The sequence below is a fragment of the Hemitrygon akajei genome, chromosome 23, assembly GCF_048418815.1.
Source record: "Hemitrygon akajei chromosome 23, sHemAka1.3, whole genome shotgun sequence".
NCBI classification, from domain to species: Eukaryota; Metazoa; Chordata; class Chondrichthyes; order Myliobatiformes; family Dasyatidae; genus Hemitrygon; species Hemitrygon akajei.
Genome location: NC_133146.1, coordinates 20,844,128 through 20,868,939, shown reverse-complemented (window position 1 = coordinate 20,868,939; position 24,812 = coordinate 20,844,128). Strand labels below are relative to the sequence as shown.

The following is a 24,812-nucleotide window of genomic DNA, read 5'->3' as shown; positions in this document are numbered from 1 at the left end:
TGAATGAAAGAATAAAACTCAGGACTTTAGTGGTGGTAACTTCTGGATTACCCCTGGAGTCACATATTAGTGAGAGAATAAACAGGAGGACATGGAGGCTGAACATGTGGCAGAACAGTTGATGCACAGGGCAGTGATTCAGAGTTTTGGACCACTGGGATCTCTTCTGGGACAGAGGTGACCCGTATAAGAGGAATGGGCTGCACCTGAAGACCACTATCCTTGCAGGCAGATTTTCTAGAGCTGCTAGGAGGTTTAAACTAGATTCACGGGGGGTGGGGATGGTTGGATCCAAAGTAGCAGATGGGAGGCTGGAAATCCGAATAGAATTCAACAACAGTAAGTTCTGTTTTCAAGATGAGCAGCAGCATGGCAAGGAGCAAGTCTCTTGGATTAAATTCCATTTATTTCAGTACAAGAACCCTGACCTGTCAGGTGGATGAACTTGGAACATGGATAGCTACATGGGACTGGGATATGACTACAGAGAAAATTTCCGAGGATGTTGTCAGAACTCAAGAGACTGGGTTATGGAGAGAGGCTGAGCAGGTTGGCACTTAACAAGACCTAGAGGACATAGCTTTAGGGTGAAAATGGAGAGACTTTATAAGAATCTGTGAGCAAGATCTTCACCCAATTGCCTGTATACAGAATTACCTGCCAGAGGAGGTGGTCAAAGCAGATTCATTAACAATTAATAGACAGTTCGACAGGTACATGGATAGCAAAGGTTTGGAGGAATATAGGCCAAACATGAGATGGAACTAGCTTAGATGGGAATCCTGGTTGGCGTGTACTAAAGATCCTGTTTCTATGCTGTATGATTCTAATGAGGCATCGTGGTTGGCACAGACAACATGTGCCAAAGGGCCTGTTTCAATGGTACATTGTTCAATGTTCTGCGTAAAACATGTATCAACAAACTGACCAAACAAAGTGCAAAGACTTCCATCACTGATAGCTTCCATGTTATGCAACTCATTTTAGCATGCATTGTTATAGTGATGTGTTCAAATTTTTCCAGCCTTTGAGACTTTTGAGTAACAATATCCTGTAAACTGTAACTACTTGTCCAACTTTTGCCTCATTTATACTTCATCCATCAAGGTAACAGTACTATTAGTTTATTTTATATCCTAGAGAAATTAAAAACAAGTCTGTAAACATCATCATGACAAGTTGTCCAGGATTCACTGATCCAAATGAATACTCTGGGCTCCTGATTACAACAGTCTGACATACATTACAAACTCCCATCAGAGCAAGAGAAACAAAAAGGAGCGAAGCACTAAGTGCAAGAACTGCTGTGGCAGGATTTTTGGAAACACTTTGACATTGGGCATAGATAGTATTATTAAACAGACAAGTGAAAGAAAAAGTTCTCCAAGTCCTTACCAATCATCCCTCAGAATACATCGCTCTGTGCTGTTGTTACTCAGAGTACCTGGCTGGTTCACCGTAATGGTCAAATGTTTTTCAGGATCTCCACAGGAATTAAGGACGTCATTTACTGTCACAACTTGGAACCGACCCTTGTGAAAGCTTACACCATCATCTGAACACTTCTTACTAATGGAGGAAAGAAAAAGACAATGTAGAACTTTAATCACATTGATTAAAAAAGACTCAAATCAATTCCAATCATAACAGCAGCATTAACAAAGAATAAAATGATCCAAGTTTCAGTCTCAGAGTATGCTGAACAGGATACTTCTCCAACTGCTGTGGGCTGAAGGCAGCAGCCTACGCCGTCGCCCTGATTTCCACTTCTGCGTCGCTCTACGCCGTAGCGAGCATGCGTCGGTGTGCGCCAAAACACTAGTTGGCGGTGGGGTTTCTATGCCACTGTGTTGAGTTTCTTCGTGAGAGACATAGACAAGGAAATGCATTTCAGACATTTTCGCATGTCGGCGGGTAGATTTGCCGATTTGGTTCATCTACTTCGCATCGGTGTACAAGACGTGGTGGAGAAGAAGCAACCGGAAATGCGTAGGAGGAAATGCAATGCCACCAAGCGGACTAATCACAGTTGCTGCAATAGACAGTAGGTGCAGGAGTAGGCCATTTGGCTCTTCTAGCCAGCACCGCCATTCACTGTGATCATGGCTGATCATACACAATCAGTACCCCGTTCCTGCCCTCTCCCCATATCCCTTGACCCCGCTATCTATAAGAGCTCTACCTAACTCTCTCTTGAATGCATCCAGAGACTTGGCCTCCATTGCCTTCTGGGGCAGAGCATTCCACATATCCACCACTCTGTGTGAAAAAGTTTTTCCGCATCTCAGTTCTAAATGGCCTACCCCTTATTTAATTATTTAATACCCTGTGGTGTAGGGTACGCGGTACCTATGGCGTAGATGTGACGCACAAGTATAAATCAGCCTTTAGATGTTAAGCTTCCTGCTCTAAATCAGTATGCAGTGACTCCTGATCGAAAAAGTACACCTTTGGCCTGAGCTGCAACTTCCTGCCATTTCTCATGCGAAAAAAATCACTCTGACCACATACCAGAGGCTCAATACACTCCAAAGCAGAGGGAGAAAATACAAATTTGACAGGCAACTGAATGCAAAGCAACAAACACAAAAAGCTTTAGGAAATCAGCAGGTCAGGCAGCATACATGGATATTAATAAACAATCTTTGTTCAGGCCAAGACCCTTCTTCAGGACTGAAAGGAAGGAGGAAGATACTGGAATAGAAAAGTGGGGGGAGATGAAGGAGGATTGCTAGAAGGTGATAGGTGAAGTCAGATGGGTAGGAAAAGGGCTGGAGAAGAAGGAATCTAATAGGAGACGATAGCGGATCACAGGAGGAGGGGAGCCAGGGAGAGATGATAAGCAGTTGAGAAGTGATAAGGGACCAAAATAGGGAACAGAAGAAAAGGGAAGAGGGAAAGAAAGAATTTGGATGAGAAGAAGAAATTGATATTCATCCCATCTGATTGGAGGCTACCAAGATGGAATATAAGGTGTTGCTGCTCCACCCTGAGTGTAGCCTCATTGTGCCACAAGAAGAGGCCCATGGACCAACATGTCAGAACGGGAATGGGAATTGAATTAAAACGGTTGGCCATCAGGAAATTTCATTTTGGCAGATGGAAAAGAAGTGCTTGACGAAGTAGTCCTCCAATTTACAATGGTTCTCACTAATGTAGGGGATCAGGAGCACTAGGCAAAACAGACAACCCCAGCAGGTTTGCAGGTGAAGTAGCCCTCAACTAGAAGGACTGTTTGGGACCTTGGATGGAAGTGAGGGAGAAGGTGTAGCACTTCGGCTGCTTGCCAGAAGGGAGATTAGTGGGGAGGGATGAATGGACAAGGGAATCACGGAGGCAACGATCCCTGTGGAAAGAGGAAAGTGAGGGGAGGTAAAGGTATGTTCAGTAGTAGGATCCCTTTGGAGATAGCAGAAGTTGCAGAGGATGATGTGTTGGATGCAGAGATTCACAGGGTGGTAGGTAAGAACAAGAGGAACTCTATCACAGTTAAGATGGCGGGAAGATGGGGTGAGTGCGGACGTTCAGGAACTGAAGGTGACACGGGTGAGGGCAGCATCAATAGTGGTGGACAGGAAACACTGTTCTTTAAAGAAGTCACCTCTAATGCGTTGGAAAGGAAAGCCTCTTCCTGGGAACAGATGTGGCAAAGACGAAGGAACTGAGAAAAGGGAATAGCGTTTTTACAGGAGACAGGGTGGGAAGAAGTATAGTCAAGATAACCATGGGAATCAGTAGGTTTATTAAAAGTGTCCATCAAAAGTTTGTCTCCAGAAACAGAGACAGATCAAGAAAGGGGAGGGAGGCATCAGAAGTGAACCAAGTGAATTTAAGGGCAGGGTGGAAGATGGAGGCAAAGTTGATAAAATTGACAAGCTCAGTATGGGTGCATGAAGCAGCACAAATCCAGTCGTCAATATAGTGGAGGAAGAGTTAGGGAGCATTGACCAGGGAAGGCTTGAAACATGGACAGTTCTACATAGCCAACAAAAAGATAGGCATAGTTGGAGCTCATGACTACCCTTCGAGTCTGGAGAAAGTGGGAGGAGCTTAAGGAAAAACTGTCGAGGGTGAGGACTAGCTCTGCCAAACAGAGTAAGATGGTGACGGAGGGGAACTGACTGGCTCTTCTATTGAGAAAGAAGCAGAGAGCTTTAAGGCTTTCTTGATGGGGGGATAGAAGCGTATAAAGACTGTACATTCATGGTGAACGTGAGGCAGCAGGGCCAGGGAATTGAAAGTTAGTGAGATCGAGACCATGAGAAGCATCACAGATTTAGTTGGGAAGGGACTGAACCAAAGAGGATAGAATGGACACAAGGTACGAGGACACAAGTTCAGTGGGGCAGGAGCAGACAAAGACAAGCTTGAGACATCTTCAAATAAATTTATAGTAAGAACACTTCTATCCTGTTGATTCGTGCTTTCAACTGTTTATCAGTGACAGAATACTTTTTTCAACATCTTATAGTGATTTATATAATAAAAATGTTTCAGCATGCTTTGCTTTAGCTCTTTGGCCAGACAGCAAATGGTGCACAAAATGCTTCTATACAAAAGTCAGCTCCATGTTAGAACTGGTTACCAAGAGAACAGCAATAAAGCATGTGTACTGCATTATTCATCAGCAAATACTAAAGACATTGTCAGGTCTGAATTACAAGGCAGTTATTTATACCAAATCAACTATGTTAACGTGCAAAATCTGCAGTTAAGGGCTACATGAAATTTGCTTTTCCAGTTGCCTGCTAAGCTTCCAGAAATATCCACATTCTTCTGAACATCAATGCCTATCAATCATGAAATGACTGAAAATAAGCCAAGTTCTTGTTTGCTTTATCAGAGTGTATTCTCTTCAAATGTTCAAGAAGCCTTCAAATGTGGTCAAGACCATTCGAAAGGGCAGATTCTGAATTTTACCTCAATGTGAATCATACTCTAACTCACAGGAATTGTGTCACTGCGTGATTAGTGTGGAAATTGTACTAGCAAATGCAGTGTCAGGTGAACATTTGAAGAGAATACACTCTGATAAGCAAACAAGAATCTGGCTTACTTTCAGTTGCTGTTTCCTCTCCGTGCCTTGTGGCACATCGGACAGAAACCCTGCCATTTCTTTAGTATTTGTCTGTTTCTTTTACAAGGATGAGTTGCTAGCTCGACGCTCAACTCAGCACGGATGGAAAGCATGCAAGGAGCCAGCCAGATTTAAACCTGGGAGCACTCACCTCGAAGTCCGATGCTGATGCCACTACACCACCAACCGTCTTTATTTTCAGTCACTTTGTGAAAACTTTCAGGAATGAAAAACACTTCAAAACATGTTTGCCAGCACTTGACAACAAAACAGTGATGGTCTGTGTGCTTCATTTTATTGCTCATGGCTAAATCTGGAAAGCTCCATACAATTGGAGAGGAACTGATTATGCCAGCAGTAAGGGAGGTACCTGTACCTCTCAAAAAGGAAACAGCCTGAGACACTTTTATGCACTTTTTGAAACTGATAAACTTATTTGAAAACTGCAATGCTTCATCCAGTAATCAACTCAACAATATTAGGCATGGTATTGCTTATTTGTCATAATTATTTGCACATTTTAATGAAATCAATCTTCAATTGTCAAATCATCAAATTATCAAAGCCAAATCACTCATCTCTACATTTATGTCCAAGTTAACTTTTTTTTAAGTACAACATTGGCTGTTGCGACCTTCTCCCATTTCCAAGCCTCTCTATGTTGAAAGAGAAAGAATGAACACCAGATGATGATCTTCAGGTATGCAGTGCCCACCTGGGTGAGTTGCATAAGAACATATCAAGAGAGATTTCTGGATATTCTCTCACACAAATTCCAGATTGGGTAATAAATTCATTCTTGAACAGTTATAATAAGGAATTAACAGAAGGGATAGAGGAAGAACTGATCTTACTACAAAATGACTTTGATCTGAAGCCAAGGTTTTAAAAAAAACCATTATCAAGACGTTCGGTTGCAGAAAGAAATCTCTGAATGCTATCCTGCCCCTGCACTGTGGAAAAGGATCAATATGTTCTTTATTGCCTTTCCAACATCATATTTAGCAGAGCACAGTTTCAGTGCAGTTTCTCAACTTCTTTCAAAGCAATGAAACATATCACAAGTTACTGAATTTGGGAATCTGAGACTCCTGATTGACATTCAGCTTGATGTTGAGAAACTGGTATCACTGCACCAAGCCCATTATTGCCATTGAAAGGTGAAAAAGCAGAGAAGTAGTGAATAGTTGGACTACTGATATGCTCTAAAATCATTTTTACTGTAATTATTTTTTTTGGCCTTTACATATATTTGAATAACTTCTGCAATCATTTGTCATTGCTTTAACAAGCAACTTTGATTCTGGAAGCCAAGGGGCCGGTTACCCATAAAAGGTTTGGGATGTAATGCTCCATACAATGTAGAGATGTCAGAAGCCACAGAAGATGGAAACTGGAGCAAAGAAAACACAACCTATTGGAGGAACTCAGCAGGTCTAAGAAAAGTTGAGGGAGAAAAGGAATTGTCAACATTTTTCGTCAAGACCATGAATCAGGTAAAATAATCATCTTAATAGCATTAATCCGACCTATCAGTGATAAAGACAGTGGTGACTATTTAGTAAACAAACATTTAATCTGATCAATTAAGGGTAAAAAATTAACCTTAAATAAATCCTTATGCTTTTTTGTAATTTTAATCCCTAAGTATGTAAAATAATCATTAACTAATTTAAAAGGTAAATTTCCGTAAATTGGAACCTGCCTATTTAGGGGGAACAATTCACTCTTATTAAGGTTCAGTTTATAACGGGAAAAATTACCAAACTGAGCCAACAATGATATAACTACAGGAATGGATTTCTCAGGATCAGAAATATATAATAACAAGTCATCTGCATATAATGATAACTTATGTATATCCATCCCACGAGTAATGCCAAAAATGTTAGGTGATTCTCTAATAGCAATTGTCAAAGGTTCCAGGGCAATATCGAATAATAATAGACTAAGAGGACAACCTTGCCTGGTACCCCGGAATAAGCGAAAAAAGGGAGATCTTTGATTGTTAGTAAAAACCGAGGCTACTGGAGTATGATATATCAGTTTAATCCAAGATATAAATGTCAGACTAAAGTTAAACTTCTCAAGCACAGTAAATAAATATGGCCATTCAACTCTGTCAAATGCTTTCTCAGCATCTAATGAAATGGCACATTCTGGGGTGCTACGTGAAGGAGTATAAACAATGTTCAATAATCTCCAAATATTAAAAAAATAAAGATTTTTAATAAATCCAGTTTGATCCTCTGAGATAATTTGAGGTTAATACCTTCTCCAGTTTGGTCGCCAGTAACTTGGAAAAGATCTTGGAATCTACATTCAACAGGGATATCGGTCTATAGGATGCACAGTCAGTAGGGTCTTTATCTTTTTTCAATATTAAAGAAATGGAAGCTCTATAAAAAGATTATGGTAGTTTACCTAATCTAATTGCTTCTTCAAAAACCCTGCATAACCAAGGAGAAAGAGTAGAAGAAAAAAAACTTGAAGAATTCCACTGTATACCCATCTGGACCTGGTGCTTTTCCGGAATTCATTGAGGAAATAACACCTTTAATTTCTGCATCCGTAATAGGAGTTTCTAATATTAAGCGTTCTTCAGATGATAATTTTGGAAAATTCGATTTCCCTAAAAAATCATGCATGGTATTAAGATCATGAGGAAATTCAGAATGATACAGAGAAGTATAAAAATCTTGAAAAGATTTGTTTATCTCATCATGATTAACTGTCAATTCACCATTCTGTTTACGGATCTTAATAATTTGACGATTAACCGAAGCATCCTTCAATTGGTTAGCTAACAATTTGCCCAATTTATCATTATGTATATAAAATTCACTTCTGGTTTTCATTAATTGATTTTCGATCGAAGATTTAAGTAATAAACTGTGTTCCGTTTGAAGCTCAACTCTCATCCTATTACTGCAATTTTTGGTCTACCAATGATGGAGTCAATTCATTTATCTCCTTCTGCTTGTAGGATGATTGCATTTCTTACATTAATGGCTAAAAGATCTATTTTGTTGAATTGGAAAGAGATTAATCCCCCTACCACATTTCATTGGTTTTCTCAATGTTTAAATCTCAATCAATGTTTAAATTTGGAAAAAATTAGAAGTGTCATATATGACTCTTCTATTAAATTTGAAAAGACTTGTCAATATTTTCACATGACGTAATTTGACCCTGTTCCAATCCTATTTTTTTCTGTTTCTGATTATTTATATGTAGAGAGGATTGGAGTTGATGACGCAGATGAGCATTTGTCTTTTCTTAGGTACTATAAGCAGCCTAGGTTTTTTTTCTTTTTCTTTTTTTCAGTTAGTGGTTAGCTTGTTAGATCAGTTCTTGTTTTCTGGGGTACTTTTTTTCTTCTTTTTGTTTTCTTTCATATTGATACACCTAGTTTGTTTTTTTTTTGTCCTGTTCATATTATATTCGTATAATGTATGATTTGGGGAGGCTTAACTATATTGTACTTATTGTTTATGTATCCTCTTATGTTCATTTTTTAATAAACATAGACATAGAAAATAGGTGCAGGAGTAGGCCATTCGGCCCTTTGAGCCTGCACCGCCATTCAGTATGATCATGGCTGATCATCCAACTCAGAACCCTGTACCTGCTTTCTCTCCATACCCCCGATCCCTTTAGCCACAAGGGCCATATCTAACTTCCTCTTAAATATAGCCAATGAACCGGCCTCAACTGTTTCCTGTGGCAGAGAATTCCACAGATTCACCACTCTCTATGTGAAGAAGTTTTTCCTCATCTCGGTCCTAAAAGGCTTCCCCTTTATCCTTAAACTGTGACCCCTCGTTCTGGACTTCCCCAATATCGGAAACAATCTTCCTGCATCTAGCCTGTCCAATCCCTTTAGAATTTTATACGTTTCAATAAGATCCCCCCTTAATCTTCTAAATTCCAGTGAGTATAAGCCTAGTCGATCCAGTCTTTCTTCATATGAAAGTCCTGCCATCCCAGGAATCAATCTGGTGAACCTTCTTTGTACTCCCTCTATGGCAAGAATGTCTTTCCTCAGATTAGGGGACCAAAACTGCACACAATACTCTAGGTGCGGTCTTACCAAGGCCTTGTACAACTGTAGTAGAACCTCCCTGCTCCTGTACTCAAATCCTTTTGCTATGAATGCCAACATACCATTTGCCTTTTTCACCGCCTGCTGTACCTGCATGCCCACCTTCAATGACTGGTGTACAATGACACCCAGGTCTCGTTGCCCCTCCCCTTTTCCTAATCGGCCCCCATTCAGATAACAATCTGGTTTCCTGTTCTTGCAACCAAAGTGGATAACCTCACATTTATCCACATTAAATAGCATCTGCCATGAATTTGCCCACTCACCTAACCTATCCAAGCCACCCTGCATCCTCTTAGCATCCTCCTCACAGCTAACACCGCCGCCCAGCTTCGTGTCATCCGCAAACTTGGAGATGCTGCATTTAATTCCCTCGTCTAAATCATCAATATATATTGTAAACAACTGGGGTCCCAGCACTGAGCCTTGCGGTACCCCACTAGTCACTGCCTGCCATTCTGAAAAGGTCCCGTTTACTCCCACTCTTTGCTTCCTGTCTGCCAACTAATTCTCTATCCACATCAATACCATACCCCCAATACCGTGTACTTTAAGCTTGCACACTAATCTCCTGTGTTGGACCTTGTCAAAAGCCTTTTGAAAATCTAAATATACCACATCCACTGGCTCTCCCCTATCCACTCTACTAGTTACATCTTCAAAAAATTCTATAAGATTCGTCAGACATGATTTTCCTTTCACAAATCCATGCTGACTTTGTCCGATGATTTCACCTCTTTCCAAATGTGCTGTTATCACATCTTTGATAACCGACTCTAGCATTTTCCCCACCACCGATGTCAGACTAACCGGTCTATAATTCCCCGGTTTTTCTCTCCCTCCTTTTTTAAAAAGTGGGGTTACATTAGCCACCCTCCAATCCTCAGGAACTAATCCAGGATCTAAGGAGTTTTGAAAAATTATCACTAATGCATCCACTATTTCTTGGGCTACTTCCTTAAGCACTCTGGGATGCAGACCATCTGGCCCTGGGGATTTATCTGCCCTTAATCCCTTCAATTTACCTAACACCACTTCCCTACTAACATGTATTTCCCTCAGTTCCTCCATCTCACTAGACCCTCGGTCCCCTACTATTTCTGGAAGATTATTTATGTCCTCCTTAGTGAAGACAGAACCAAAGTAGTTATTCAATTGGTTTGCCATGTCCTTGTTCCCTATGATCAATTCACCTGTTTCTGACTGTAAGGGACCTACATTTGTCTTGACCAATCTTTTTCTTTTCACTTATCTATAAAAGCTTTTACAGTCAGTTTTTACATTCCCTGCCAGCTTTCTCTCATAATCTTTTTTCCCTTTCCTAATTAAGGAAATTTTGTAATCCCAGTAATTATGTATCAATCTTACAATGTTGATATTAATAAAGAGATTGAGAAAGACCATACATCAGGACTATGCTCGAAATAACTCCAATTTTGACTACACAGACCTTCTGTGTTTTGATCCTGATAACTTTTCAGAATCTCTCAGTTCCTCCCAATTATTCAGCACTTTGACTTTGAAATAGCAATGATTTTCATCGACTCAAAATCCTGGAATTGCCTAAGTAAAGCATCGAGTGATGATTGTTGCAGAAGCGCTGATTCAAGCTAATAGTTCTCTGGCTGCTCATCCTCAGGAGTGGCTCCCAGAATCAAAAGCAAGGAAATTGCAGAATTTTGACCGTTGACTGATTTCCGACTGAGTATTTGCTGCAATTGCACCTCTACTTCCACAGCATTAAACTCAGTTCAGATCATTGGTGTTAGATTTGGCACAACAAAGCACTAAACTGAAATAAAAACAGAAAATGCAGGAAACACTCGGCAGTTCAGGAGGCATCCATGGAGGGAGCAAAAGTGATGTTGGTTTAGTTTGAAGACACTCAAAACTGATCAATAAGCTCGGAGACCAAACCCTCAGTATCTTCATGTGCAATCCTCAAATTCCTCACTTGCATCAGCTAGTGTGTACCACAATGCTGCGCGCTCAGCCCTCTGCTCTACTCGCTTTATACCTATGACTGTGAAGCTAAATACTTCTCCAATGTCATATTTAAGTTTGCTAATGATACCACTGCTGTTGGCCAAATCAAATGTGGTGACAGATCGGCACATAGGAGGGATTGAAAATCTGGTTGAATGGTGTCACAACAACCAATGTCAGCAAAACCAACGAGTTGATTATTAACTACAGGAAAAGGAAACCAAAGGTCCATCTGCCGGTATTCATTAGGGGATCGGAGGAGGAGAGGGTCAGTAACTTAAATTCCTCGGCATCATCACTTCAAAGGATCTGATCTGGCATCAGCACACAAGTGCCATTACAAAGAAGGCATGGCAGCGCCTCTATTTGCTTAGAAGTTTGCACAGATTCAACGTGTTGTCTAAAACTTTGACAAACTTCTGTGGGTGCACAGTGGAGAACAGTAACCTGACTGGTTGTATCACATCTTGGTATGGAAACCACACTGCTCTTGAAAGAAAAAAAAGTCAACAAAAAGTAGTGAATACAGCTCAGTCCATCAGAAGAAAAGCCCTCACTACCATTGAATACATCGACAAGGAGTATCCATCATCAAGGACCTCCACCATCAGGCCATGGTCTCTTCTCGCTGCTGTAATCAGGAAGGAAGTATGTGAGCCTTAGGTCCCACACCACCTGTTTGTTTGTTTGATATGTATGTAGTTTTTGTCAGTCTTTGTTAATATATAATTTTTAATTGATTCTACTGTATTTTGTTCTACTATGAATGCCTGCAAGAAAGGGAGTCTCAGGGTAGTGTACAGTGTCATATGCATACTTTGATAACAAATTTACTTTGCATTTCATCAGGACAGAGCACATTGGTTAGAAGGAGATGAATGGAAGTTAATAAATTCTAAAATAAATCAAACTGTAACAGACTGTCTAAGACTGAAAACTCTAGAATTGGCCTATTTTGAAGTGATCAGATGCGTTTTTCACATGTCTTAAATGGAAGAAATAAAAAAGTAAAATGCACCAGGATGTGATGTATCTCTAGACAAGCTGCTTGCAAATGAAGGACTGGCAAACATCATGTAATTCCACATGGCAAGGGTCTCTTACACAGTCTACCTTGCCAAATCTGAACAAAATCTTTGACTCTTAAAGATAAACAAAAATAACATTTAGTTGTGGGGATTGTGTGAAGGCGCTCCATGATGACTGTGCAGCCTCAGCCCATTTTCACCAATGATCCTAATGATGTTGAAGTTTCAGAAAATTTAAGTAAAAACATAAGTAAAGACATTCAAGTTATCAGTACAGATTCCATACTGGAGAATTATGTAACTATATGAAAACTATATCAAAATATACATTTATGCTTGGGCCAGTGATGGGTTTTCATGTGGGTAGCATGTACAGAACCTGATTCTGAGGGAGACCTGATAAAAGTTTATACTTTTAGGAGAGACATAGACAGGGTTTTAGTATTTAGTACTCTCAGATAATCGCTGTCTGTAAAATTCATACTGACTCTCAAGCTCAATGCCTCAACTAATAAAGGAATGCAGGTAATAAAGGTTTACTGAGCAGCCACTTTCAGGGAGCTATGGACTTGAACCAAGAATTCTCTATGCATTGACAGGGAGCTATGGACTTGAACCAAGAATTCTCTATGCATTGACAGGGAGCTATGGACTTGAACCAAGAATTCTCTATGCATTGACAGGGAGCTATGGACTTGGACACCAAGAATTCTCTATGCATTGACAGGGAGCTATGGACTTGAACCAAGAATTCTCTATGCATTGACAGGGAGCTATGGACTTGAACCAAGAATTCTCTATGCATTGACAGGGAGCTATGGACTTGGACACCAAGAATTCTCTATGCATTGACAGGGAGCTATGGACTTGGACACCAAGAATTCTCTATGCATTGACAGGGAGCTATGGACTTGGACACCAAGAATTCTCTATGCATTGACAGGGAGCTATGGACTTGGACACCAAGAATTCTCTATGCATTGACAGGGAGCTATGGACTTGGACACCAAGAATTCTCTATGCATTGACAGGGAGCTATGGACTTGAACCAAGAATTCTCTATGCATTGACAGGGAGCTATGGACTTGAACCAAGAATTCTCTATGCATTGACAGGGAGCTATGGACTTGGACACCAAGAATTCTCTATGCATTGACAGGGAGCTATGGACTTGGACACCAAGAATTCTCTATGCATTGACAGGGAGCTATGGACTTGGACACCAAGAATTCTCTATGCATTGACAGGGAGCTATGGACTTGGACACCAAGAATTCTCTATGCATTGACAGGGAGCTATGGACTTGGACACCAAGAATTCTCTATGCATTGACAGGGAGCTATGGACTTGAACCAAGAATTCTCTATGCATTGACAGGGAGCTATGGACTTGGACACCAAGATTTCTCTATGTATTTACATTTACAGTGTGCTGTTCCTCTACTTTTGATCACCCAAAGTGTAGTGCCTCACATGTGGCCTGATTAATTCCCAGCTGCCATTTCTAAGCCCATATCTGCAACTAACCAATATCCTGGTGTATCCTTTAATCAATCTTCTACACTGTCCACAACATCATTGGCCTTTATAGTGTCTGTGAACAAACAGTATAGGTCATATTACAGATCCCTGTAGAACAGCACCAGTTAAGGACCTCCAGCCATAGTAACAGCCATTGACCATTACCCTCAGCATTAGCCAACGCTGAATTCAAATGTCCTAGTCACTGTTGATCCCATGCATGTCATCCTCTAGCTGAGCTTGGCATGAGGAAGTTTGTCAAATGCATTGCTAAAATCCACATAGACAACATCAACCAGCTCTACTCAATTGTTAGTAAAATGTTACTTGCCCCACAAAAGCCCTGCTGACTGTTATGTACAGGTAGTCCCCGAGTTACAAACGTCCAACTTACGGACAACTCGTACTTACGAACCGAGGAAGGACGCCATCCGCCATTTTAAGTCATTGCCATTGACACTGTGTTGAGTGTTTATCTTTGTATTTGGCTTAAATTTTTCTTAGTAAGATTCACCCTGACCCGCACCGCCCCCCCCCCCCCCCCACCCACCCGTTCCAGTCGGCTGGTGGCACAATGAGATCAGCGCTGGGATCAAGAACAGAGGTTCCCGAGTTCGATTTAGTGACAGTCCGCTCCCGTGCTGGGTTGATGTCGATCCAGTGACTCCCGTATCATGTCGAGCTCACTACTCGACCTTGTACAAAAAAACACACTGCCACCTCCAGTTTAAATTCCCACGCAAAATATTGTGGAGGATCAAATACCCAAACCCAGCATAGCCCCCACTTGTCCCATTTATCCTGTCTCAGTGTGGTGGTCCTTAGGACCCAGCGGACCTCGGGAGCCGGCGCAGCTCGGGACCCGCCGCCCGCAGTGTTTCTGTTCCATTGACGGGAAGCGATTGCAATTGAAAATAAAATGGAAATAATAAAGCGTTTGGAAAGAGGTGAAACGCCACCAGTCATTGGAAAAGCGTTAGGCTACAGTCGGTCAATGATTGGAACAATTTTAAAGGATAACGGATAAACTGAGATGATTAGAGCATGTGAAAGGTCTGCCCCGATTACTAAGCAACGCAGTAGTTTAATTATTGGAATACATATGTTTCTTAAGTGTTTTATATGCATAGAAAGGTAAAATATATACTATATACTAAGACAAACGTTTGACTAACTGACGTTAAATAATACCGGATGTACTTGTTCCGACTTACGTACAAATCTGACTTAAAGACGGTCTTAGGAACGGAACTCGTACGTAACCCGGGGACTGCCTGTACCTAATGTTTTACCAAATTATTATAAATACCATCCCTATTAATCCTTTCCCATAGTGCTGCTAGAAAATTTGTGAACCCTGTAGAATTTTCTCTATTTTTCCATAAACATGACTTAAAATGTGTTCAGATCTTCATATAAATCCTAAAAATAAAGAGAATCCTAAGCAACACAAAAACATTATACTTGCTGATTTATTTATTGAGAAAAAAGATCCAATATTACATGTATTTGTTGGGAAACGTATGTGAACCTCTGGAGTAATGCCTTCTACAAAAGTCATTTGGAATAAGGTGTTCCAATCAATGAGATGAGATTGGAGGTGTGGGTTGTAGAGGTGCCCTGCTCTATTAAAAAAGACACAAAGTCAGGTTACTGACAGAGCCTGCTCCTCTCAAGAAAGATCTGTTTATGCGCACCACAACTCGATCACAATAACTTTCAGAGGACCTTAGAAAAATTGTAGAAACACATGAAGCTGGAAAAAGCTACAAAAGCATTTCTGAAGACCTGAGTGTTCATCAGATCACAGTAAGAGATATTGTCTATAAATGGAGGAAACTCGGTACTGTTGCTACTCTCCCAAGGAGTGGGCATCCTGCAAAGATCACACCAAGAGCACAGCAAGAGGTGAAAAAGAACCCAAGGGTAACAGCAAAAAAAACCTGCTGTAATCTCAAGAACTTGCTAAAGTCTCTGTTCGTGTGTCCACTATAAGAAAAGCACTGAACAAGAATGGTGTTCATGGAAGGACACCACTGAGGAAACCACTGCTCTCCAAAAAAACATTGCTGCATGTCTCAAATTTGCAAAAGACCACCTGGATGTTCTACAATGCTTCTGGGACAATGTTCGGTGGACAGATTAGACAAAAGTCGAACTTTTTGGCAGTAATGCACATTGCTATGTTTGGAGGAAAAAGGGCACTGCACACCAACACCAAAACCTCATCCCAACTGTGAAACTTGGTGGAAGGAACATCATGGTTTGGGACTGCTATGCCAAATTGTATCAAGACATTTGACAGGAGAATGTCAGGGTAGCAGTCCGTCACCTGAAGCTTAATAGAAGTTGGATAATGCAACAAGACAATGATCCGGAAGACAAGAGTAAATTAACAACAGAATGGTTTAAAAAGAAGAAAATTCACGTTTTGGAATAGCTGAGTCAAAGTCCTGACCTTAAACCTATAGAAATGTTGTGGAAGGATCTGAAGCAAGCAGACAATGCAAGGAAGCCCATCAACATCTCAGAGTTGAAGCAGTTTTGTGAGGAGGAATTGCTTAAAATTCCTCCAAGCCAATGTGCAGGACTTATCAACAGTTACCAAAAACATCTGGTTGAAGTTATTGCAGTACAAGGGGGTCACACCAGTTACTGAAAGCAAAGGTTCACATACTTTTTCCAACAAATACATGTAATATTGGTTCATTTTTCTCAATAAATGAACAAATATAATTTTTTGTGTTATTTATTTAATTGGGTTCTCTTTATCTTGTTTTAGGACTTACATGAAGATCTGGTCATATTTATGGAGAAACAGAAAATTCTACAGGGTTCACAATCTTTCTAGGGACATAATATATTCCTTAATGGTGACATGAGACTCAGCAATCTATAGTTCCCAGGAATATCCTTATAGTATCCTTATCTCCCTGCTTGAACATCCTGACTCCATTCTTGGAATTACACAAATAACTGTACACTGCAAAATCAAGAACAAATTTGTACCTTGGGCAGCTCATCTTTGCTGCTCTGTCGAAACTTTGTAGCTTGATCCCCATCTTTGTTTCTTGTGAGTTGTCTGATAATGTAACTTCTGCAAGCTGGGTTTTGTTTGATATATTGGAATGTAGTTCATGCTGATACGTCTCTGTCTCCAAAACTGTGACAGCCTTTCCTTTGTTGCCTGTATAATCAGTCTGTGTCTCTTCACAGTTTTTATGTTTTGAATTTATGCAGTGAGGTATAGTATCCCCTTTGCACAGTTCCCACTGGTGTTCTGCAGGTGTGTCAGGAGTTTTTAGGAGATCCAGCTTTGAGGGTGTTTGCAGTGTCTGTGGCCGAACTTTATTCAATGGCATTGTGGACTGAATCCATTCACTCTCCCTTTTACTGCAGCCATCATATTGTGTTTTAGTTACTCGAGTCAATGCAGAATCACAACTTTTATTCTGTATATTTGTATATTGTTTTGTATCTAATCTCTGGAAAGGATCCCTTAGTAGATTTATATGCATGGGCAATTGTAGGTTCCCCATCTTGTTCTTTCTAGTCAAACAAAACTTTGCATCTTTCTGTACAGTAGCTGGAGATGGGAACGCCTTCAAAGTACTATTTACACACTGTCTTGTCTTCATACTTTGAATCTTTCCATTCTCAACTCTCTTCACAGGGCTGCGTAACTGAGACCCAGAAGCAGTCTCCTTAATAGCCATTAGACACTCTTCTAGAAGACTATCGGAGGAAGCCTCTGTGTCTTGGGATGCGGGATCATCTTTCTCTTTAACCAGGGTTCCTTTCCACTTCTTTGACCTCAGTGCCCCATCCGGACTAGTAAATCTTTTCCCAGGCAGCTTAACAGAACGAAGCGTCTCACAATCTTTCAATACACTTTGCCTCTTTTTGTTCTCAATAAACCTATATTGTGGAACCAGTTTCTCATTTTCTATATCTGGATGGCACAAAAACTGCTGAGATTCAGCTATTATATTTTCCTTTGATTGGTTAAAACTGTAACGGCGGACTGGTATCATATTCTCCTTCATTTGTGTTTCAGGAACAGTAAAAATTTCTACATTATTCACTGGACATTCAGGGACCACTTCACTGACATCAGGAGTTTCTGGAATACTTGATTTCACAAAACTCTCTTTATTGCTGCTTTCCAATTGACTTAAATTCATGGGGAAAGTTTTTATCCTTTTTGTTTTACCAATTCCATGTCCAAATGCAATTTCCTCAAAGTGTTTCTTTTCCACCAATGATGACTGTATCAAGGAAGGAAATAAAAACATATTAATATGTCAGATAGGTTTACTGCTGCTCTTAAGAGAAAATGATGTTTCATAAACCAACTACAGGCTTCCCCCCCCCCCCCCCCAGATTACTAATACCCAACATAGACATCGCTTACATATGAAAGAGCGCTTGGAAGACTGATAAGATGGATGGGAATGGATTTGCTGACAGCTGTGGGGTGGCAGGAATCTTTTACTAGTTGGGAACAGAGCACCTCCATGTGACTTCTCTCCCAGATGACAGCAGAGCTGGGAGCACTGAGCAGACGCATTCGTTCACTAACTGAACCAGCAAGGCCGGATGGGGGACACCCTCTCCCTTATTAGGGAGAGAGAGAACCTGTGGTTTGTCGAATGCCAGATGAAATGCAATAGTCTTTGGGGTAACTGTGTCTTAGCTATTGCCTAGCTCATGCTTGTGCTCAGTAGCAGATGTGCTTTTTTTTTGCCTGGGGAGGAGGGGTATCACCTTGCTGCCGCTGACACTCAGGAGGGGGGGAGCTGGGGGCGGTGTCTGGGGTTCTCACGTTTCACTGTCGTTCATTCTTTGGGACACTTCTTTGTTTTCATGGATGTTTGCGGGAAAAAAAGCATTTCAGGATGTATATTGTGTACATTTCTCTGACATTAAATTGGACCTTTGAACTTCTCATGCCTGCTCATTCTCCCATCACATCTATTTCTGTGACTCTGTCCCACACAATTGTTCTTGTTTCATGCCGAACAAAATAGCTCAGATTACAAATGGATCTCCAAAGAGTACTCTGCTATAACTCTGGTAACCTATTCTATGAAGAGAGGAAAGAGCAACGGTCACCAAACTTTGTAGATTGAATGGTCTGGTAGAAGGACAGTGCAGGGGAAGGGAATCAACAGAGAAGGCAGGATGTATGAGGGTCAAAACGAGGCATTTTGGGGCAGTATATGGTTTTGAAGTACAGTGGATTCTGGTTAACCTTAACTGGGACACGTGGACCAGTACCTTTTGGCCCAATTAAATGGCTATCCATTTAACTGAAGCTTCAAGGAAATGGTTAAAAACACATAAAAAAGACAAACTACTGTTTAACTGAGTAGCAAATTATGTATTTAAATGAAATACGGAACAAATTAGAACACTAACTAAAGTATTCTAAAACTGTAGTTCCTAACAGTTAACAGCAAAGGAATTTGTCCAGTGTACACTACCATGTTCTTTTGATTGACTGTAAATGAACAAAATCAGCACAATCACCTAGTGCTGGTAATACTGCCTTCATACAATGCCTTCGATGTCTGCATCCTTCAAATCTTCGTTTTCATTGTAACATTCAATGATTGCTGATACCTTCAAATTCTTTGTAGTTCCTAACTTGTTGAATTAGTGAAATAATCATTTGTAGTGGGCATCACAGAAGTGTAGTGGTTAGCACAATGCCATTACCACTCGGGGCAACAGAGTCCGGAATTTAACTCCAAAGTCATCCGTAAGAAGTTTGTAAGTCCTCGCTGTCAAATGCATGGGTTTTCTCTGGGTGCTGTGGTTTCATCCCACAATCTAGACACGTGCCAATTAGTAGGTTAATTGATCATTGTAAATTGTCTTGTAATTAGGCTAGAGGTTGGGGGGGGGGGGGGGGGAGGCAGTCCTGTGAAGCACAGCTCAAACGGCTGGAAGGGCCTATTCCGTGCTATGCCTCAATAAATAAATAAAATAATTTCATTTTCACTCCCAACTGTTCCTGGCATCTCCAAGCCTGAATGCTTGAAACTTCAAAGAGCAAAACCGTTCTGAATTGTCTTATTACTTATTTAATGCCAACCATCAGTGACAAAATTCACTGATTTTGAACACACGCTGCTGACACTATTTAAAAATTTCACTCTGAGCACTGTGTACTGCCTAATGGCAAAGCAAGTGCATGCAAGTGATGCTAGCTGGAAACTTCAGCAAGTCTCCTGTACCAATTATGCAGCATAGAGCCCCAAATAAACAAAGGGAATCCTGGCCATTTTCTCAATTAGTTTTTGTTCTTTAAGAGATGTCTCAAACAAGCGGCTGCCCCGGTTAACCGGAATCCATTGTATATGGTGGTCTGGCAGTGGAGGCACAATACAATGTGATGGGGAAAGCAGTCCATGGAGATTCAGAAGTAAAGCACATGAATGACATAATAATTGCTGAGATGATACTGGGACAGACTGCTGCAAAAGGACACTCTCTGGGGTCCAATGGGATATTGTGTCTGGAATGAGCTGCTGGATACGTCTGGGTTTGGAGACAATAGACACTAGCAGATCCTCAGTAGTCCCGTTCTGCTTGGTCTGTCTCCACATGAAGATGCCACAGACAGAACTCAGAGAATGAGACTCCCGTGGCCATCTTACTGTCTTGGCTGAACTCATGGAAGGAAAGCCATGCAATTTGGCTGAGAGGGTGTTACATTTGAGGATAAGAGACTGCCCCTCGTCTGAGAGTCCAGGGTTGAGGGAATTTATGGAATTCAATGAGGGAAGCATAAAATGACGCATAGAAAGGGACAGATTGTTAACTTTCCCTGGACTAGAGAAATACATGATATGCAGTCTGAGGAAGACAGCCAAATCAAGGAACCAGATTGGTGGCCATTTTGGTTCCAGTATGCACATCAGAATTTGGCAATCAATGTTCAGGAGTCTCTGAGGAGAGGGAGAGACGGAGAGAGGGAGAGAGGGAGAGAGGGGGAGAGGGGGAGAGGGGGAGAGGGGGAGAGGGGGAGAGGGGGAGAGGGGGAGAGGGGGAGAGGGGGAGAGGGGGAGAGGGGGAGAGAGGGAGAGAGGGAGAGAGGGAGAGAGGGAGACACAGCTCTGGCATCAAAGCAATAGTGTTGTGGGGGGGGGGGGGAGATGGTTGGTGCACACAATATTTATGAAAGAGTAGTATTTGGGTTACAACATCCAAGGACAGCAATGACATTTCCTGCGAGCAGCTTTGGAGGTGCCATGATAAATAAAGATGGATGCACATTTTAGTTTATTTCCTGCAACTGAGCGGGGCAGTGTTTGGAAATCCTGGTTACTCATGGCAATCCATTGAAGAGTGGTGTTGTGGTGTAGGGCAGTATCTGGGAGACTGGCCTTTCAGAGAAGGTAATGGAAAGAAAAGGACACTTTCCGAGGTTCAGTGGGGTGTTGTGTATGGAACTCCTGGGACAGTAATAAATACTTTCAGTGTGAGGATCTATTAATTCTCTGAGCAAGAGCACTTTAGAAGTTGTATGTGGTTCAGTAAGTGAAAATGGGCAACAGTTAGGAGCCCTATAGATAACAAGCAATCAGTGGGAATCTGATGGGAGAGGGGTGCAGAATTTGCGGTGTCAGTGGGGCTACTTTGTGCGACTGAATGACAGGATTACGATCCTGTAGAAAGTAGTTCAAGAGCGTTTTGGGTTGAGTATGCGTCTGCCACATGCTCAGGTTTAAGAAAGGCAGCCTTTCAGGCTCTGGTAAGAGGGGCAAACGTGGTGGGCGACTGGTGGCCAGGTGGGAGGTGGAAAGTGACTAGGGTGCAGTGAAGAGGTGCGGAGTTTGTACGGCAGGCAAGTGCAGAAGCTGTTGCAACTCAGTATTATTTAGGGATCTGGTGCAAATTGAAGAGGGTGTTTCACGAGACCTAGCGAAGTGCAGCTGTATTTGGTATTTAGTCATTGCTTGAGCTGAAGTAGACCTAGTCTGTGGTAATGGGGAGTGGGGCAGCGCTGGCTAGCAATGGCGTGGACCCCCTTTGTTTGTAGGGGGAGGGCGGATTGTAGTTGTGTTGCAGTAATGCCCGCATGAAGAGCGATGCTTTGCAGTCGGCTGGGCGAATACTCGCAATCACAACTGCAGAAAGAAAGCGGTACTCACGGCCATAGAGAGCGGCTTCTTTTTCCACATGGCGCCAACATCAACAGGACCGCGCTCCACAATCAGCGCTCGCCAACGGCCGCCGGCCGCCGGCTCCGCCCAACTCTGCCGTCACCTTCCGGGCGGCGATCCGCTTCAGGCGGGCGGCAGGCAGGCCCGGGCCCGTCCTGGCGGCTGGAAGCCGTGCTAATACAGTACCTCCTTATATATTTAGCTTTGAAATTCTGTGACTTTGCACTCCGCTGCTGCCGCAAAATGTCCGTAGTCTTTTATAATGCCTTGGCGATTACAGTGCTGGCCTAATACATTTTCAGTGGTGCGCTTTCCCTTTCCAACGTTGCTCTCTCATTGTGACAGTACCGTTCTTCAGAGGATCTGTTCAAAATCTGAATCGTTCCGAAAACGAAAAAGTGCAATAAAGGACCTATCTTAGGGAACGTGACAGCCCAAGTAACTGAGGAAGCGGTTGGAGAGCACTTTAGATGCAGTGATCACAATTCTATTAGTTTTTAAATAGTTTTGGGGGGAAAAAATAGAACAACGTAGGTTAAAGCCCTGAACTGGTGCGGGACCAACTTTGAACTTCGAGGGTATTAGATGTGATCCAGCTGATACTGAGTGGGTGACTATTTGAAGGCAAAGAAACAGTTGGCAATTTTTTTTAAAAGTCATTTCATAATAAGAGGGGCAGTATATTCCTGTAAGGGTGAAGGATAGACATGCCAAGTTTGGGGAACCTTGCTGACGAGAGAAATTGAGGCTCTGGTAAGGAAAGAGACGGAAGCATGCTTCATAGGCAGCTGGGTGCAAAAGAATTCCTCAACAAATATAAAAAGTTCAAGACCAGGCATAAGAGGGAAATCAGAAGGGCATAAAGTGGGCATGAGATGGATCTGACAGGCAAGATAATAATAAATCTCAAGGGGTTCTCAGGAGGGATTAGTGTATGGCTGTTTTTGATTTGCTTTTTAGCTGGTTTGGCACAACATTGTGGGCAGAATGGCCTGTTCCTGGGCTGTACTGCTCTATATTCTAGTCATATTAACTGTAAAAGCATGACTAGTTTGAGTCTAGGTCCTCTTAAAGATCATCAAGATCACCTATGTGTGGAGCCACAGGATATGGCTAAGATTTTTAATGTCTGCCTCTACTTGGAGTTTACTAAGAATATCATGGATGATGAAAAATTGGGAGTAATAAGTAGTAAAGTTTTGTATCGTATGCGTATGATCCAAAACAAAGTTCAGATTTGCAGCCTTGAAGTGCTTTGAGGTGGGCAAATCCCCAGTGCCTTACCAAGTGCATCATTGGACCTTATGGAAGGCTAGGGAAGAAACTGAGGAGGCCCTTGTAGAGATATTTGCTTAGCTGTTAGTCACTGACAAAATTCCAGAAGACTGATGAGTGGCTAATATTTTCCATTGTTTAAAAAAGGTAGCAAGGACAGGCCAGGTCCTTGCAGGCTGGTGAGCCTGACTTCACTTGCAGGAAAGTTACTGAAGGGAATTCTGAGGAATAAGATCTACCATCAAAGTCAAGGCCTGATCAGGAATAGTCAGCATGGTTTTGTGCATGAGAGATCATGCCTGACAAACCCTTTAGAGTGTTTTGAAGAGGTAACCCGGAGGAGAGCTGAAGGCAGGGCAGTGGATATTGTTTATATGGGCCCCCAACAAGGTCCTGCATGGCATACCCAGCAGGAAGGTCAGATCGCATGGGATTCAGGGCAGCTACCAAGGTGGATTCAGAATTGGCTCAATGATAGGAAGCAGATGGTGCTGTTACCATTAGACAAGCCATTGATGTACTTAGGGTATTTGTACAGTTTTGGTCATCTTTATATGAAGGATATTCTCAAGCTGGGGAAGGTGCTGAAGGGATTTATGAGGATGCTGCCTGGGCTAGAGGGGCTGGGTTATAGGGGAAGGTTGCCCACATTAGATTTTTGCTCCCTGAAGTGCAGGAGAAAGAGCAGTATGGATTAGGAAGACAGTCATAGTCTTTTCCCTGGGGCTGGGGAGTCCAAAACTAAAGGATGCAGATACAAGATGAGAGAGAGAGGGAGGCCTGAAAGGTCACCCCTTTACACAGCGGATAGCGAGTACCTGGAATGGGCTGCCAGAGAAAGTGGTTGAAGCAGGTTCATTTGTAACATTTAAGAAGCATTTGATAAGTACATAGAGGAGAGCAGTTTGAGGGGTAATGGGCCAGTCCAGAGAAAACAATGTTTATTCTGTAATCCAGACAACATCCTGGTGACCCTCTTCTGCACCCTCTCCAAACACAATTCTTTCAGTAATGCAGCAACCAGAACTACACACAATACTCCAGAGGTGAGCTATCCAACATTTTATACAGTGGGAATATCATTTCCCAACTTTCATATTCAATGTCCTGATCTCTAAAGTATACTATTCATTACCTTTATCGCCCTATTTATTTGTGTTATCACTTTGGGAGCTATGGACTGGCACACCAAGATTCTTTCTATACATCAGTGATCCTAAGGGTTTTTCCATTTACTATATATGCACTTATATTACATTTGACAACCCCCCCAAAGTACACCACCACATATTTGTCCAGATTAAACTTCAATTGCCACTTCTTTGCCCATAGTTCCAACTGCTCTACATCCTGCTAAATCCTTTGAAAATGTATACACTATCCCTAATTGCCAATCTTTGTGTTGTCTGCAAACTGACTAATTTACCCACCTACATTTTTATCTAGATCATTTATATATCTTACAGACAGCAGGGGTCCCAGCACAGATTCTTGTGAAACATCGCTGATGACAGGCTTCCAGACAGAATAACACCCATTTACATATTACCACCTTCTGTCTTCTTTGGCCAAGCCAACTTTGAATTCAGTCTAACAAGGATCCATGGATCTTGTGTCATTTAAACTTTTAGATCAACCTACCAAATT

General features: G+C 41.8%; 1 protein-coding gene across 1 annotated transcript in view; it reads right to left on the bottom strand.

Moving 5' to 3' along the window:
* Positions 1 to 21,959, bottom strand: part of dna2 (DNA replication helicase/nuclease 2) — an 86,581-nt gene extending 64,622 nt beyond the window's left edge. The window contains exons 1-3 of the mRNA XM_073027155.1: positions 21,879 to 21,959; positions 16,726 to 17,984; positions 1,396 to 1,569 (exon numbers count right to left, since the gene is read on the bottom strand). Of these exons, the coding sequence (XP_072883256.1) occupies positions 1,396 to 1,569; positions 16,726 to 17,984; positions 21,879 to 21,908 (1,463 nt within the window). The 5' untranslated portion in view covers positions 21,909 to 21,959. The remainder of the gene's footprint in view (positions 1 to 1,395; positions 1,570 to 16,725; positions 17,985 to 21,878) is intronic.
* Positions 21,960 to 24,812: the final 2,853 nt, after the last annotated feature.